Here is a 14,454-nt window from a genome sequence, read left to right as displayed (position 1 = left end):
TAAAGGGACGTTTCCACATCTGCGACTCTGTAATTGTAATTAGTGTCTGTACGTAAATATTCGCCCCCGCTGTAAAGCATGGTGGAGGATCTCTGATGTTTTGGGGGGAGGGGGGGGGGAGCTCCAGGGGCACAGGGCAGTTAGGTGAAACTGATGGCAAAGGGGGCGATACATGATATTAAGAACTATCATGAACAGATCATTTCCTTATTTTGTTTGATGGTTGTGTCATTCTGTTATGCCGTACATGTTGACTCGAGTCCTATAAGAAATAGATTAATTTGTTTTGCCTTCACATCGTGCAAATTCTCCCAGGGTATGCAGACTTTTGAGCACGACTGTACACGTATGTATATGTGTGTGTGTATATATATATATAAATAATAACGACCAGATTTCTGTGACCGATTGACATTAAACACTTAAACACAAAGGTTAATTAATATGTATGAATATGCAAATTAAAACATCCTATTGCCCTCCCACAGATCAAAGAAGAACCATTTTACAAACACAGCGCTCCTGAATCCTGGTAAAATATTCGACGAGAACTTCTTACAACCACATAAACTATAAGAAACAATAAAGAAAATATAAACACTTCTTCCGGTGTACGTATTATTAACTGGACCCGAGTGTATAAATGAAACGACATCGTGTTGGATCGGTAGGATTTAGTAGATTAAAATCACTGTGCATTTTGTTTGTAAACCCGGCAGCAGCCCTAGACTACGACCGGCCTGTTCGCTGAGACTGTACCACTTGTGCGTCACTGAAGCCCTGTGCCAGTTTGGGCTGGAGGATTTTCTCCAGCGTTCCCTCGGCCAGCTGATGGCTGCTGTTACTGCCCCAGACGAACACCTTCACCAGGGCGTCGGCCTCGGAGCCGGGACACGGCGTCCCGGCGCTGCACGAGCTCAAGCAGCTAGACGCCAGCGTACAGATCTGAAACACACACACACGATTTTTAAATACATTATGATGCAACTAATTTTTATTCATTCATTCATTCATTCATTTCCGAACTTCTCGGGTCACGGGGAGCCTGTCATCGGGCATCTCAGGCGTCATCGGGCATCGAGGCAGGATACACCCTGGACGGAGTGCCAACCCATCACAGGGCACACACACACACTCTCATTCACTCACACACTCACACACTATGGACAATTTTCCAGAGACGCCAATCAACCTACCATGCATGTCTTTGGACCAGGGGAGGAAACCGGAGTACCCGGAGGAAACCCCCGAGGCACGGGGAGAACATGCAAACTCCGCACACACAAGGTGGAAGTGGGAATCGAACCCCCGACCCTGGAGGTGTGAGGTAAACGTGCTAACCACTAAGCCACCGTGACCCCCACTTATTTTTAATTTAAGCATTAATCAGATTCTGTACATAAACCTTTATAAGGCTTTATAAGGTAAAATATTTTTTTCGCGGGCGTTCGTTACTCCGACACACACGAGATGATCGACATCGTCATAGAGACGGTCGTCACAAGTGACAGGACGAGAGGGGACACAAGTATAATAATTTTCTTTTTTAAGAAGAAAACGAATAATCTATACGACAACGTTTGAGTCTAAACGGATCAAATGTATAGAGACTCAAATGATATTCTGAGTTTATTGTCTAAAAAACAGCAAGAATTTTAGAAAAGGGGAAAAATAAATAAATAAATAAACAAACAAAGAAATAAATAAATAAATGATACTTTCCTGACTGAAAAAAACTAAAAGAAAAAAAAATGATGGGAATTAAGTGGGAAAAAAATCTTTTAGGGGACAAAAATTAATTAATTAATTAATACGTTTTATGCAACGTTGCAGTTTATTTACAATCTTGTATCGTAAAAGTTCTGTAACATACGTATTAGGACGTCAAAGTCTCCTACACCGAGCGCCAACAGAAGGAAACAGCAGGAGGCTTTAATCAAGGCCAAGAACACACACACACACACACACACACACACACACACACACCTCCTCGAGGAGACACAGTGCTACATGGGAGAGACTGCAGAGTCCATCTGCATCCTTCTTAAGCACCTGAGAGTTGATGAGGTCACCGCGGAAACCCTGCGAACGTAAACAAACACAGCGTGATTTTACTATGCAAACAAACAAACAAACAGTGTTATATGAATATGCATGAATATGCAGATTAGTCATGAAAAAATGCTGCAATGCGTTTAGTATCTAATAATCTTTTCTCTTGCTGAGCTGTTCTCAATTCTGATTGGTCAGAAGGTGTTTTTCTATAGACAGCGGCTCTGACGGCGCACGTATTTCGTTTCGTTATCATTTCCACGGTAACCGATCGTTCGAAGGGATTAGGAAACGCCGTGCGGTCGTCGATCCGGGGAAGTTTTCCGTACGGACGCGTGGGTTACGTGACATTTATGGAAGGAGTCTCTGGCGTCGGTGATGTGTGCGAAGTCCTCCCAGACTGAGATCCTTAACGAATCAACAGCAGCGTGTAGATCATCGATCTGGAAATGGAGCCTGAGTGCAGAGAGAGACTCGAGCTCTCGTTACCTCTGCGTGGTTTCTGCACGGATGCATGTGGTGAGAAAGGAGGATGCGATCCTACACCATTAGTCGCTAACCTCGACATCCTCTGACGCCGGATAATAAATAAATAAACTGTGAATGATGTCAGGATTTATTTCCCCTAATAGTGTGATGAATAATATCGCAGGAATCGATGCATCTTTATACGACGGTTTTTAAAACGCAATCGCACTCTGATTAAAAAAAAAACAAGCTAATTTTCTACTGAAATTTTTAAAAAAGTGTAAAATAAATCGACGAATAAATCGTTTTAATGATATTTGCGTCTTAATTCAAAATTAAACGATCGACGGAGGGATTATTTTCGCCACGTCCGCTTTTTACTGGGGGACGTTTTCATCTCCGACCTCCGCCGCCCTAGACGCGTTGTTAGTCTAGTGAAGGTTTGAGAACGAAGGAGAAATAAACGATGATTTATTTAAGAGGTTAATGATTGATGTCTTTGCTGTAAATTCGCTACAGGATTTAATGCTGCGTTTTTGTCTGGAGACTCGTAAGCCTAGAAGACGAGAGAGAGAGAGAGAGAGAGAGAGAGAGAGATTTCTACGGTGAAAGGGCGTGTAATCCTGCGCACTAATGCCACTAATGCAGGAATACGAGAACAAAGTGTTCAGCTACAGAGAAACTGAACAGTGTGTGTGTGTGTGTGTGTGTGTGTGTGTGTGTGTGAGAGATACATTATGTACTGAATATTACACGGCGTCCATTAGCTACACATCAGTGATCTGATCTGCACCGGTGGCTGTTGCTCCGACTTACAAACGCAACTCTAGAACAATTCACACGCGGCGACGTGTAACGTTAGAACCCAGAGTTCTCGCGGGTTCCGCGTCACACAGTCAGAGCTTTTTCAGTCGGAAATCATGATCGTCACCATCGGTGACATTCCCTAGCAACCATCTGGGATATTTAAGAGAAACCTCCGAACACAGCAGCCACCTAGCAACATCCTAAAAACACCTGGAATACCATAGCAACCAGCTAGCAATACTCTAGAAACGGCTTATAATACTACAGCAAGTAACGAGCGCTACCCTAGCAACCAGATAGGATGGGATAACAACTGTCTAGCAACACCCTAACAACTGCCATGAATACCATAGCAACGCCCCAGGAATAACCTGGATTAAGCCCCTAGCAACACCCTAGCAACCGATTATTATCATATTAACCTGTTAGCAACACCCTACAAACCATCTAGAACACCAGGGCACGTGCAATTAAACAGTTAAATAATTAACGCTTGATTTTAATATTTAATAATAAGTTAATTTTCCTACTTTTAGACGTGTAATCTGTTTTTTTAAAACATTTCTAAATTTATAATCATAAAGTTGATAAAATACTGTTAAAATTGTAAAAAATTTTCCGGAAGATCTGGTAAGCTTCTTTGTTTAATTTTTCTGGCCCTGAAATAAGCTCCACCCCCAAGGCAGAACACAGCTGCTAAGCCTTGCTGCTTTTCCTTAAAACGGCGCTGGAGATTGAGGTGGTCACGTGTTCCTGCAGGCAGCAGCAGGTAATGATCAAATTACAAACTGCCCCTTTAATGATACCATAAAGTGTTTGGGGTTTGTTGCTATGACGAATCTTGTACGAGGAGAAAAAAAAAAGCAAGCACTTACTGAGCACTGTCTCATCTGCTGCAGGATCTGAACGATGAGCTCATAGCTGACGGTCAACGGCTCTGAAGGCGAAAACGAAGATGAAGATGAAGCTGCTAGCGCCACCTCCACCCACTCCAGCAGGAAGCGCAGGGCTCCTCGTTGCACGGCGATGCTCAGCAGGAGCTCGAGTGCCAGGCGCCGACCGGCCGGATCCGCCCCTCGCCCGCTCGCCGCCGTCTTCTTCAGAAAGTTGCCCACCTGTGCCATGCACTCCAAGCCCACCGGCGCCATCTTGTTCTCGTTAGCTAGCGAGAGCGGCGGCAGGGCCGAAAGCACCGAACGGGCGGTGCTGAGGACGTCGTTGCACAGGGTGACGTCCTCGAGGTTCCCGCGCTGCCAGTTCTGCCTCAGCAGAGCGAACAGGAGGCTCAGCCCCGTACGCACGCCCATTTCAATCAGCACGTCCGTCCCGGATGACGTCCTGCCTCTGATGCCCGGTTGATTCGGATCAGAAGCCGGCTCCAGTGCTCCGCCGTCCGGCCCCGAGGAGCCCGGCTGAGGCGGAGGAGGGTTGCGAAAGCGGTCGTGGTACTTGGTATGAAGGGCGTAGTAGATCCTCTGCAGTGCCACCAGACGCTGATGTAAAGAGATGGAGAAAGGCCAGTGGGCGAGGACACGATGGCCGAGGCAGCGCTGGCTACGCAGGAGCGCCCGCAGGTACTCATCGCGTTCCTCATCTGCGCTGGAGTCGTGCTGGAAGTCAGGAAGGCGTGGACCGAGCAAGTCCTGAACCGGCAGCGCCAGAGCCATCGCCTCCTTGTGGTGGAGCAGCTTGTCGTAGAGAGACGAGGCACCGGTTCGAGTGGCAGTCTGCGTGCTGTCCTCCGCCGCCCAGGAGCTGTTCAGGTGCTCCTGCCACTTCAGCATGACGTGGGTCTGACAAGGCACCATGGCTAAGCATTATCCTCTTACACACCCAGGGGGCAGACAGCTGAGGGTTAAAAATAAGTCACAATATACTTTTAATTAATGTAATTAAATAATAATTGGTTTTAATTACAATTGTAATTACCATGTAATAAATCGACTATAAATAACTAAATGATGATTAGAATTGAAATGGAAACATATCGTCATCTCTACGTCCTGTGATCATCCTGATACAGGTACTGTGTTCCAATTAGGGTTGCAAAGCGTACCGTAAATTTCCACGGGAACTTAATCTGGGGAATTTTGGAAATATTTACGGGAATTATTTGAAAACATAGGGAAACGTATATAAACTATATCATATACAAACATAAATAAACATGTTGTTCGGTCATAAGCAGACGTGCATGTAAGGTAACACAAATTTCAAAAATGACGTCTTAACTGATTTAATTGTAAGTAGAAATTTAATCGATTCTTTCATTGAGTGACACAAAAGCCTAATAAACATTATTATGCTTGTAATAAACATCATAAACTTAATAATTGTAATAAACACATTTCCGTATGATTGCTGTAATCTATTCTAATTAGTAAGGTAGTTATTACGTTTTAGGTATTGGGTACGATTAAGAATATTAACTGTACATGTTATGGAAGAATGCAAGTACATGCAGGGTGTTTGACCTCAATGGCCTTCCAGTAAGCAGTGTGCAAGTAACAGAGGAACGCAAGGTACAGATTCAACCTAAATTGCATTAAATCTTGTTGTTTTAAACAAAATTATGCTGCAAGATTTTTTTTTAACTACATTCCCGTTAATCCCCATATACAGTATTCCCATTAATCCCCATATATTCCCGTTAATCCCCATATATTCCCATTAATCCCATATATCATATATTTCCATTAACCCCCATAGATTCCCGTTAATCCCCATATATCATATATTCCCATTAATCCCCATATATCATATATTACCATTAATCCCCATAGATTCCCGTTAATCCCATATCATATATTTCCATTAATCCCCATATACAGTATTCCCATTAATTCCCATATATTCCCGTTAATTCCCATATATCATATATTCCCATTAATCCCCATAGATTCCCATTAATCCCCATATATTTCCATTAATCTGCATAGATTCCTGTTAATCCCCATATATTCCCATTAATCCGCATAGATTCCCGTTAATCCCCATATATTCCCGTTAATCCCCATATATCATATATTCCCATTAATCCCCATATATTCCCGTTAATCCCCATATAGCATATATTCCCATTAATCCCCATATATTCCCATTAATCCCCATATATTCCCCATATATTCCCATTAATCCCCCATATATTCCCCATATATTCCCATTAATCCCCATATATTCCCATTAATCCCCATATATTCCCCATATATTCCCATTAATCCCCATATATTCCCCATATATTCCCATTAATCCCCATATATTCCCCATATATTCCCATTAATCCCCATATATTCCCCGTTTATATTCCCATTAATCCCCATATATTCCCATTAATCCCCATATATTCCCCGTTTATATTCCCATGGAAAGTTTCCAGCCTTGAAAATTCCTGGAATTTTGCAACCCTAGTTATAATTAGTCTTGTTGTTGTTGTTGTGTAGTCTGCTTTATGGTTCAGCTGCTTAGCTCTTTAAAGTCAGCCGTCTGGATTAATCAGATACGGCGGCTCTCCGTGCGGACGCTCATCGTCTCAGGACGACTTCCCACCATGCCTTGGTTCACGGCCAAGAGGTCATTACCCAGAAGTCCTAGCTGCAAGCACTTCTCCTCGTCTCACTCTGGAGGAATTTATTACACCGTGTCTGCTATATGGTTTCTCTGAGTATAAAAATAAAACAGGAAGCATCTCAAAGCTTTGGCTGTGGGACGAGTCTGGACTGGTTGGGGATAAAGGAGGAGGTGTGCGGCGCTCATGCAGCAGACACACGGAAATAAAAAAGAAGCAGATGGTGCGTTGGGGCTGTGACACTTTAACCTCATTAGAAGTCCAGATTTAGATTTACGGAGCACGTGCAGGAGCCGGTGTCGCTATCGATACCGCCGTTACGCGGCTAATCGCTTCAGACCGGCGAGCGTTAAAACATGAAGCAGAGCTCACTCGAGATGGAAAATTTCACAATAAGCCTTATTACACATTTATATCAGTGCTTATTACTATAGTAACGGCTAATTCGAAAGGACTCGTAACAAGAAATACGTGGAATCGTTTAGAAGGTTTATCAAAGTCTCCGGCGTCAACGCTGCGGGACAGACGGAGGAGTTTACGCACCGTCGTTTTAGTCACGAGCTGTTTTTTTTTCTTGTCACAGAGCGGCCGGTGAAGGAAGGACTATTTATAGCTGCTAGAATGTAAGAACGAGAACAGAACGTATAACGAGAACAGGAACGAACGATGACAGCAGATCCGCTTCATAGGTGTACGTTGGGAAACGTGTACGAGGCGACGTTTTCACGTCACAATATCGCGTACACGTAAACGTAGCTGGGAGCCTGACGAGCCGACGTTACTCCGTCCTCCGACGAGCCCGGCTTTAATACCTTTAACAACAGAGACATGGCTCCGGTGTGAACTCTGGCCTTGACTTTGTGGGACGCCGATCGTATTTCACGGGATGTCAGGATCTCGGCGACGTGCCAGACCCTCACACACACACACCACAGACACAGACAGGTTTACACAGACTTTTGGGGGTGGAGAAGGGCAAGGGTAGAAACTCTGCAATGCTGCATTGAAGACCAGACTAATTCTGGTAATGTGGCTCAGATTGATTAGTTTACGTCTAACTGTAATATTAATAATACCGGAGATGATTAAGGGGTCCAAGCACCAACGACACCTGGACCGGGTGTTTAATTAGAACTGCGGATCAGACCGCTTGTCCGACGCTACAGGTTCTGATAATTCAAACAGCTCCATTTTAGATGTATCAGTCTGTCGCATCTGATTACTTCATGCCCGACGGTTCAGATTGTTTCATAACTGTTGCTCTGATTCTGGAGTCTGGACCTCACAAAATCTGTCACAACGTCTTTGATGGTTTAATCCGCGCGGCAGAAAAGCACCGGCGAACGTGACAACAAATGCAAGGATTCCTGACTTCACGTAGGCTTGTGGCATTACAGCGCTTCATTGTACGGACACAAATACCGGAGGCCGGGTTGAAGACCACACCCTAAATGTCCTTAATCTTCCACAAGGTGGCAGAATAACTACAGTCTAAAATAAGGCATCAATGTGTTTGGACCCCTTCGTTGGTTCCTGCAGCACTATTTCAGTTCTAGGTACAGACCTCGGACGAACCCGGTTCTGGTTAAAATGGACGACGGGTCATATTACCGTGAACTATTCTATAAATCGTACATGTCGTATCTCAGAGAAATCTTTGCTCTTTTATCTTCTGCGGTTTTAGATCGTAACACAACAGCAAGAAAATAATCGACGACAAGACGGTGTGACGATTAACGAAGCTGGTCAATTTCATTAATGTTTTTCTGCAACAGCACACGAAGAAATGTTTTTTTTTCCCCTCTCGTTGGTCAATAATTACTGTGATCGGTGGCCCACGTGGTTGTCCGTTACACATCGCGGTCTGAGTTTTGTGTTGTTTATCGGTCAAACACAAAAGATAACAAATCTGTGGAAGCACTAAATTCACAAACCGCCCCTTTAAAGAAAAATCGAGATATTCCATTTTATTTTTCTTTGCTATGACGAGTCAAGTTACGCAACGATTTTAATGTGTCTAAAATATTTAGGGATGCAGATTTTATGGAAATTATATTTACATAAATATTTTATTTTAATCAAACCAACTGAAACACACATGAATAAACACCATAGAACTGTCAAACAAGTGGCACGCACACACACACAACACACACACACACACACACAAAAACACACACACACAAAACATACACACACACAAAAACAACACACACACAAAACAAACACACAACACACACACAAAACAAACACACAACACACACAAACAACACACACACATACACAACACACAACACACACAAACACCACAAACACAACACACACACACACACACAAAACATACACACACAAAACATACACACACACACACTTAATAAAGTGAATAAATCCCAGATGTTGACTGACTTGACAGAGAAATGCTGCAGCAGTGAAAGCGAGGCGTTAATGGACAATGACAGTGTGGTTAGCTTTAGCTTTAGCTCAGGGGTTAAAACGGCTAAAAAACAAAGTGACAGCTCAGAATACTGCGTTATTTATTTACAGCTCACAATACAGTGTTATAAATCCGTGCTAAATCTGCTTTAAATCACTTAAACCCCGAGCATGGAAGACAAACACAGCTCCTACCTCCTGTGTGTCATTCACACCCAGTCAGTGTCTCCTTTACACCGTTAGTCAGGCACAAATGTCTGTTCTTATCATTATTATCCGCACTACAGCTCGTTACACCGGAATAAATAAGCCGAATTATTCTCGGAAACACTCAGTTAGGTTTATATTGTAGTTTTAAAGTCCCGGTGGAACAGAGAATGGTTTGAGTGTTAGCTTAGCCCGCTAGTCGCTAGCCTCCGATTCACGCTAGTAAACCTGCGCTACACTCGAGCTGTTAAAGCGCCGCCATGGATACGGAGCATGCGCAGTTTACGTAGCGCGCTGCGCACTTGGCGTTAAACGCTCTGGTGCGTTATTTTAGGGTTCACTATAAGAACAACAACAACAACAACAACAACAACAAGGTTATAGTTTATTTACTGTGCTGATTTAACATTTAGTACATTGTTGTTTTGTTTGTACATAAGGCTTTTGTGTTTGTTTACCTTTTTTACATTTATTTTTAAATTATTAGTATTTTTTATTTGATTATTCAGTTATCTGCCAAGTGGACTGTAAATATCCACAAAATAAACTAATGAATTACTTAATTATTAAGTAATTAATAATAATAATAATATTATTATATTAACTATATTATTAATTGCTTACAAAAAGTTATATATATATATATAATATTATAATACAATACTAATTTAAATATACCACATATATTATCATATTTATTTATTTTATATTAAACAAACGACAAAAAAATTCTGCTATTACTCTGAACATTTCATTTCAACTCCAAAAACTAAATTTCATCATAAATTAAAAAATTTTTAGAAAACAAATTTTCAAATATAGGTTTATTAATTGTTTAAGCCGGTTGATATTTTGTGAGTATAGTTTAGAGCTGTATAATGTTCATTAAGGTTTTAATAAGTTTAGTGTAGGCAGAATTTTTGTGATCCCACAGCGCCACCTTGTGGCTCCGTCTTGTAGCAGCAGCAGTGAAGCTGAATACAGAAAACTGAGTGAAGGAAGAACTTTCAGCTGTTCAGCTTTCCTCCACTTCATCGGCTTCACCCATAGAGCACTTTATACTGTAGGTAAACAAACAACTAAATTCAGTAAATTAATACACTAGCCAGTGTATATTTATTTACCTGCACAAATGCAAGCAGGCATTTAAAAATCTAACAAACAAAATAAAGAACAAGTCCAGTTTTAACATGAGGCCCAGATTACATTAGACACAACAGGCACTTTACACTGATCATAATCTCATATGGAACTCTGGGAATGAAAAGTCTGGATTGTATTCTAGTTTTTAAAGGATTGTTTTTATTTTAAATCGTATAAAACAAACACACAAATAAGCATAATATTAAGTACTAATTAAAAATACAATACAAAATAATATAGTATAATAGAATTACTGTCTATTCAAAATAGTATATTGTGTTATTATTATTAGTAGTTAAAGTGTTATTGTTGTTATTGTTGTTATTATTGTTATTATTATTATTGTCTGTGTTGTTATTGTTGTTGTTGTTGTTGTTATTGTAATTGTTGTTGTTATTATTGTTATTGTTGTTATTGTTATTAATATTATTATTGTTAGTGTTGCTATTGTTGTTGTTATTGTTGTTAATGTTGTTGTTGGTATTATTGTTGCTGTTGTTATTGTTGTTTTTATTGTTATTATTGTTGTTAAAGTTTTTGGTATTATTGTTGCTGTTGTTATTGTGATTATTATTATTGTTGTTGTTGTTATTGTTGTTGTGATTATCCTTTTTTTCTCAACAGGTCAAGGAATCCAGAGAAGGGAAAAAGAGCTTCACATACCGATCACATCAGGAATCCGGAAAAAGGGGGTCTAAGGATTGTGTGTGTGTGTGTGTGTGTGTGTGTGTGTGTGTGTGTGTGTGTGTGTGTGTGTGTGTGTGTGTGTGTGTGTGTGTGTGTGTGTGTGTGTGTGTAAGATAGCAGGGTTGCCAGATAGTTTTTTAAGAATCTTTTGTTTCGGATTGAGCAAGAAGCTTTAATAAAGCAGACACCTAATAAAAGTAAAATAATATAAATTGAATTTGTTATATTTCTTATTTGAAAACAAACAAACGTACATCTTAGTTAGCTAAAATATATAAATGTATTTATCTTAATTTGATCTAAGGTATCATTTTTCTATGTATTGTAATCTTTATTGCTTTATAATTTCATTTTAAATGTTATTTTGGAAACTAAAGAACAAATGCTGATGTAAATGCACTCAATCTGGCAACCACGTGGTGGGCTAGATTAAAACATCCCACCCACACGAGCATCCTCAGCATCACTGACACCGGATTGAGGAAACTGACGCGCCGGTTTTAAAGCGCGTGAACGTGTTGCGCTCGAGCTTTATTCCAGTGTTCATCCTCCAGCTCGTGCAGCCATGAAGCAGCAGCAGCATCTTCATCATCTTCATAATCATCACCTCCATCTTCTGCTTCTTCCTCCTCATCATCTGTTGCTCTTGGCCGTGCTCGTCGTGCTGGAGCCGCGCGAGTTGGCGGCGTGGGGCGCGAACGTGAAGTACGCGGTGAATTGCCCCGAGCGGTGCGACCCCACACGCTGCGGCCTGCCTCGCTGCGCGCGCACTGTGCTGGACGACTGCGGCTGCTGCCGTGTGTGCGCCGCGCGCCGTGGTGAGCACTGCTACCGCACCGTGTCCGGAGCGCACGGCGTCAAGTGCGGCCCGGGCCTCTACTGCGACTTCTACAAGGACGAGGACGAGTACGGAGACGAGTACGGCGTGTGCAGAGGTACGGTTCAGTGTCCGGGGCGCGTGCACTCACGTTACCTGTGACCGGGAACACACCTGTTCATTATATTAATTACTCTAATAGTCTAATTAAGCGTCTCTCTCTCTCTCTCTCTCTCTCTCTCTCTCTCTCTCTCTCTCTCTCTCTCTCTCTGTGTCTCTCTCTCTCTGTCTGTCTCTCTCTCTCTGTCTGTGTCTCTCTCTGTCTGTCTGTCTGTCTGTCTGTCTCTCTCTCTGCTGTCTGTCTGTCTCTCTCTCTCTCTCTCTCTCTCTCTCTCTCTCTCTCTCTCTCTCTCTCTCTCTCTCTCCAAAGAACCATATATATATTAGCACTTGTGCATGCTTTTGTAAACAGTACATAAATAGAGTGATGAAGAATCCCCCCTTTTTCTCCTCAGACTGCATGTACGGGACTTACGGGGTCGAGTGTCGTCAAACCTGTAACTGTAAGGCTGGAGGACTGTGTGACAGAGAGACAGGCGTCTGTCTCACCTTCAAATTCTTCTCTAAAATGACCAACGCGCTCAAGACACACGAGGGTGAGAAGCTGCTCTGAGAATCTTTGAGTAAATTCTTCACTTTGATTGGCCAGAAGATGTTGATTCATTCCCATATCTTAAATGAATATTTATGCACTCGTGATCGTTTCTATAGCGACTGTTCATTTACGACATTGCCATAATATAATAAGTATGTTAAGTAATTGCAACACTTTCCACACAAAGTTCATGTAAGTGCACACGTGTAAGTTGTCATTAATATTTCTACTTACTTATATTTACATACATTTGCATATAATGTTAGTAGAATAGTCTCAATGTAAATAGCAGAGTTAAAACTTTAACTTTAACCGAGTTTATATTCATTAGTGTTTAATAACTGATTGATTACTTAAAGTTTTGGACTTCACTGTATAAAATTATCCCATGAGGTTATTTCGCTCATTTCTCATTATCGTATACTGTTGAATATTTGTTTGTGTAGGTAATGAGGTGGCGTCAGGTGACGGAAACAACAACAACAACAGCAGCAGCAGCAACGCCGGAGAAGGACACACGGAGCGATCGTCCACTCCGAAATGGCTCGCACCTCGCTGACACGCACTCGCCTCCGTCTCGACTCGGACAGTCCGCATGTAGCATAATAAATTAAAAAGAAATGACAGAGGGATATATTTTAATATGTTTAAAAAAATAGATTCATATTCTATCAAAGCTTTTCTTTTTTTTTCTACTCTATTATATAATGACTGGATTTAACCGACCTGTTCTGTCTCTCAGACAACATTTACACTACATAGCTGTCCAGGTCTTAATTCCGATCGGTCAGAAGATGTCGATTAGTTTATTATAAATCATTTTCCCTCCAGGATTTCACGATTCCTCAGGATTCACAGGAATGAATGCAAATTCAAACCAACTCTTATGATATCCTGAGAAAGTTTCTCTGTGATTCTTAAAAATGACGCAGATTTTCCTCAGTCGTGTTACGAGACGCGCCGTGTGACGTCACAACGCTCGATTTCCTCCTCCGTTCAGCACCGTAGGAAGTCTGATTGATAAACTGATTGTGATATTAGATTAGATTAGACTAGATTGTTTGTATAGTAACAGCTCACTGAGAGGAAGTGGTACATGCATAACTGTTGGTATGGTGAAGCTTTTCTGATTGAGGAAATGTTTGTTCAAAATGGATGGAAGGAGTCTCCAGTGTCGGTGCTCCGTAACGGTCGGAGGTGAAGCTGGAACTTTTCTGGGCTTTGGCATGAAGAATATTTATTGGAAACAGAGTCGAAAAGGAATAAACATATCACTAAAACACCAGCTCTGTCATAGATAGATAGATAGATAGATAGATAGATAGATAGATAGATAGATAGATAGATAGATAGATAGATAGATAGATAGATAGATAGATAGATAGATAGATAGATAGATAGATAGATAGATAGATAGATAGACAAGACATAGATAGATAGATAGATAGATAGATAGATAGATAGATAGATAGATAGATAGATAGATAGATAGATAGATAGATAGACAAGACAAACAGATAGATAAACGATTTTGAAAAATAAAAAATTTGGTATAAATTAGAGTATTTCTGAATCGGACAGAACACAAGGGTTAAATCCAATTCGTCGTGTTATACCAAA

The 14,454-nt window shown here is 41.4% G+C and overlaps 2 protein-coding genes across 10 annotated transcripts in view; one reads left to right on the top strand and one right to left on the bottom strand.

The window, feature by feature from the left end:
- The window catches only part of LOC113655190 (probable E3 ubiquitin-protein ligase HERC1), a 54,895-nt gene extending 45,086 nt beyond the window's left edge, over positions 1–9,809 (bottom strand). For all 9 annotated transcript variants that reach the window (XM_047805355.1, XM_047805348.1, XM_047805349.1 and 6 more), the window contains exons 1-4: positions 9,521–9,809; positions 4,203–5,175; positions 1,987–2,082; positions 760–945 (exon numbers count right to left, since the gene is read on the bottom strand). In XM_047805355.1, coding sequence (XP_047661311.1) covers positions 760–945; positions 1,987–2,082; positions 4,203–5,135 — 1,215 coding nt within the window. In that variant the 5' untranslated portion in view covers positions 5,136–5,175; positions 9,521–9,809. The remainder of the gene's footprint in view (positions 1–759; positions 946–1,986; positions 2,083–4,202; positions 5,176–9,520) is intronic.
- Positions 9,810–11,735: 1,926 nt separating this feature from the next.
- On the top strand, positions 11,736–14,200 carry esm1 (endothelial cell-specific molecule 1). The gene is made up of 3 exons (XM_027165717.2): positions 11,736–12,297; positions 12,695–12,835; positions 13,281–14,200. Exons 1-3 carry the CDS (start codon positions 11,928–11,930, stop codon positions 13,391–13,393), a joined length of 624 nt encoding a protein of 207 aa, XP_027021518.1. The 5' UTR covers positions 11,736–11,927; the 3' UTR covers positions 13,394–14,200.
- Positions 14,201–14,454: the final 254 nt, after the last annotated feature.

Source organism: Tachysurus fulvidraco, chromosome 21 (assembly GCF_022655615.1).
Source record: "Tachysurus fulvidraco isolate hzauxx_2018 chromosome 21, HZAU_PFXX_2.0, whole genome shotgun sequence".
Lineage (NCBI taxonomy): Eukaryota > Metazoa > Chordata > Actinopteri > Siluriformes > Bagridae > Tachysurus > Tachysurus fulvidraco.
Note: the sequence above shows the minus strand (reverse complement) of the source record. Positions and strands in the feature narration are given on the sequence as shown.

What these genes read in the sequence shown, in the direction of transcription:
- esm1 (XM_027165717.2), top strand. Translation starts at nt 11,928, where the DNA reads ATGAAGCAGCAGCAGCATCTTCATCATCTTCATAATCATCACCTCCAT. An exon ending in CGAGTACGGCGTGTGCAGAG is followed by an intron (nt 12,298 to 12,694) that starts GTACGGTTCAGT and finishes TTTTCTCCTCAG; the next exon opens with ACTGCATGTACGGGACTTAC. An exon ending in CGCGCTCAAGACACACGAGG is followed by an intron (nt 12,836 to 13,280) that starts GTGAGAAGCTGC and finishes TTGTTTGTGTAG; the next exon opens with GTAATGAGGTGGCGTCAGGT.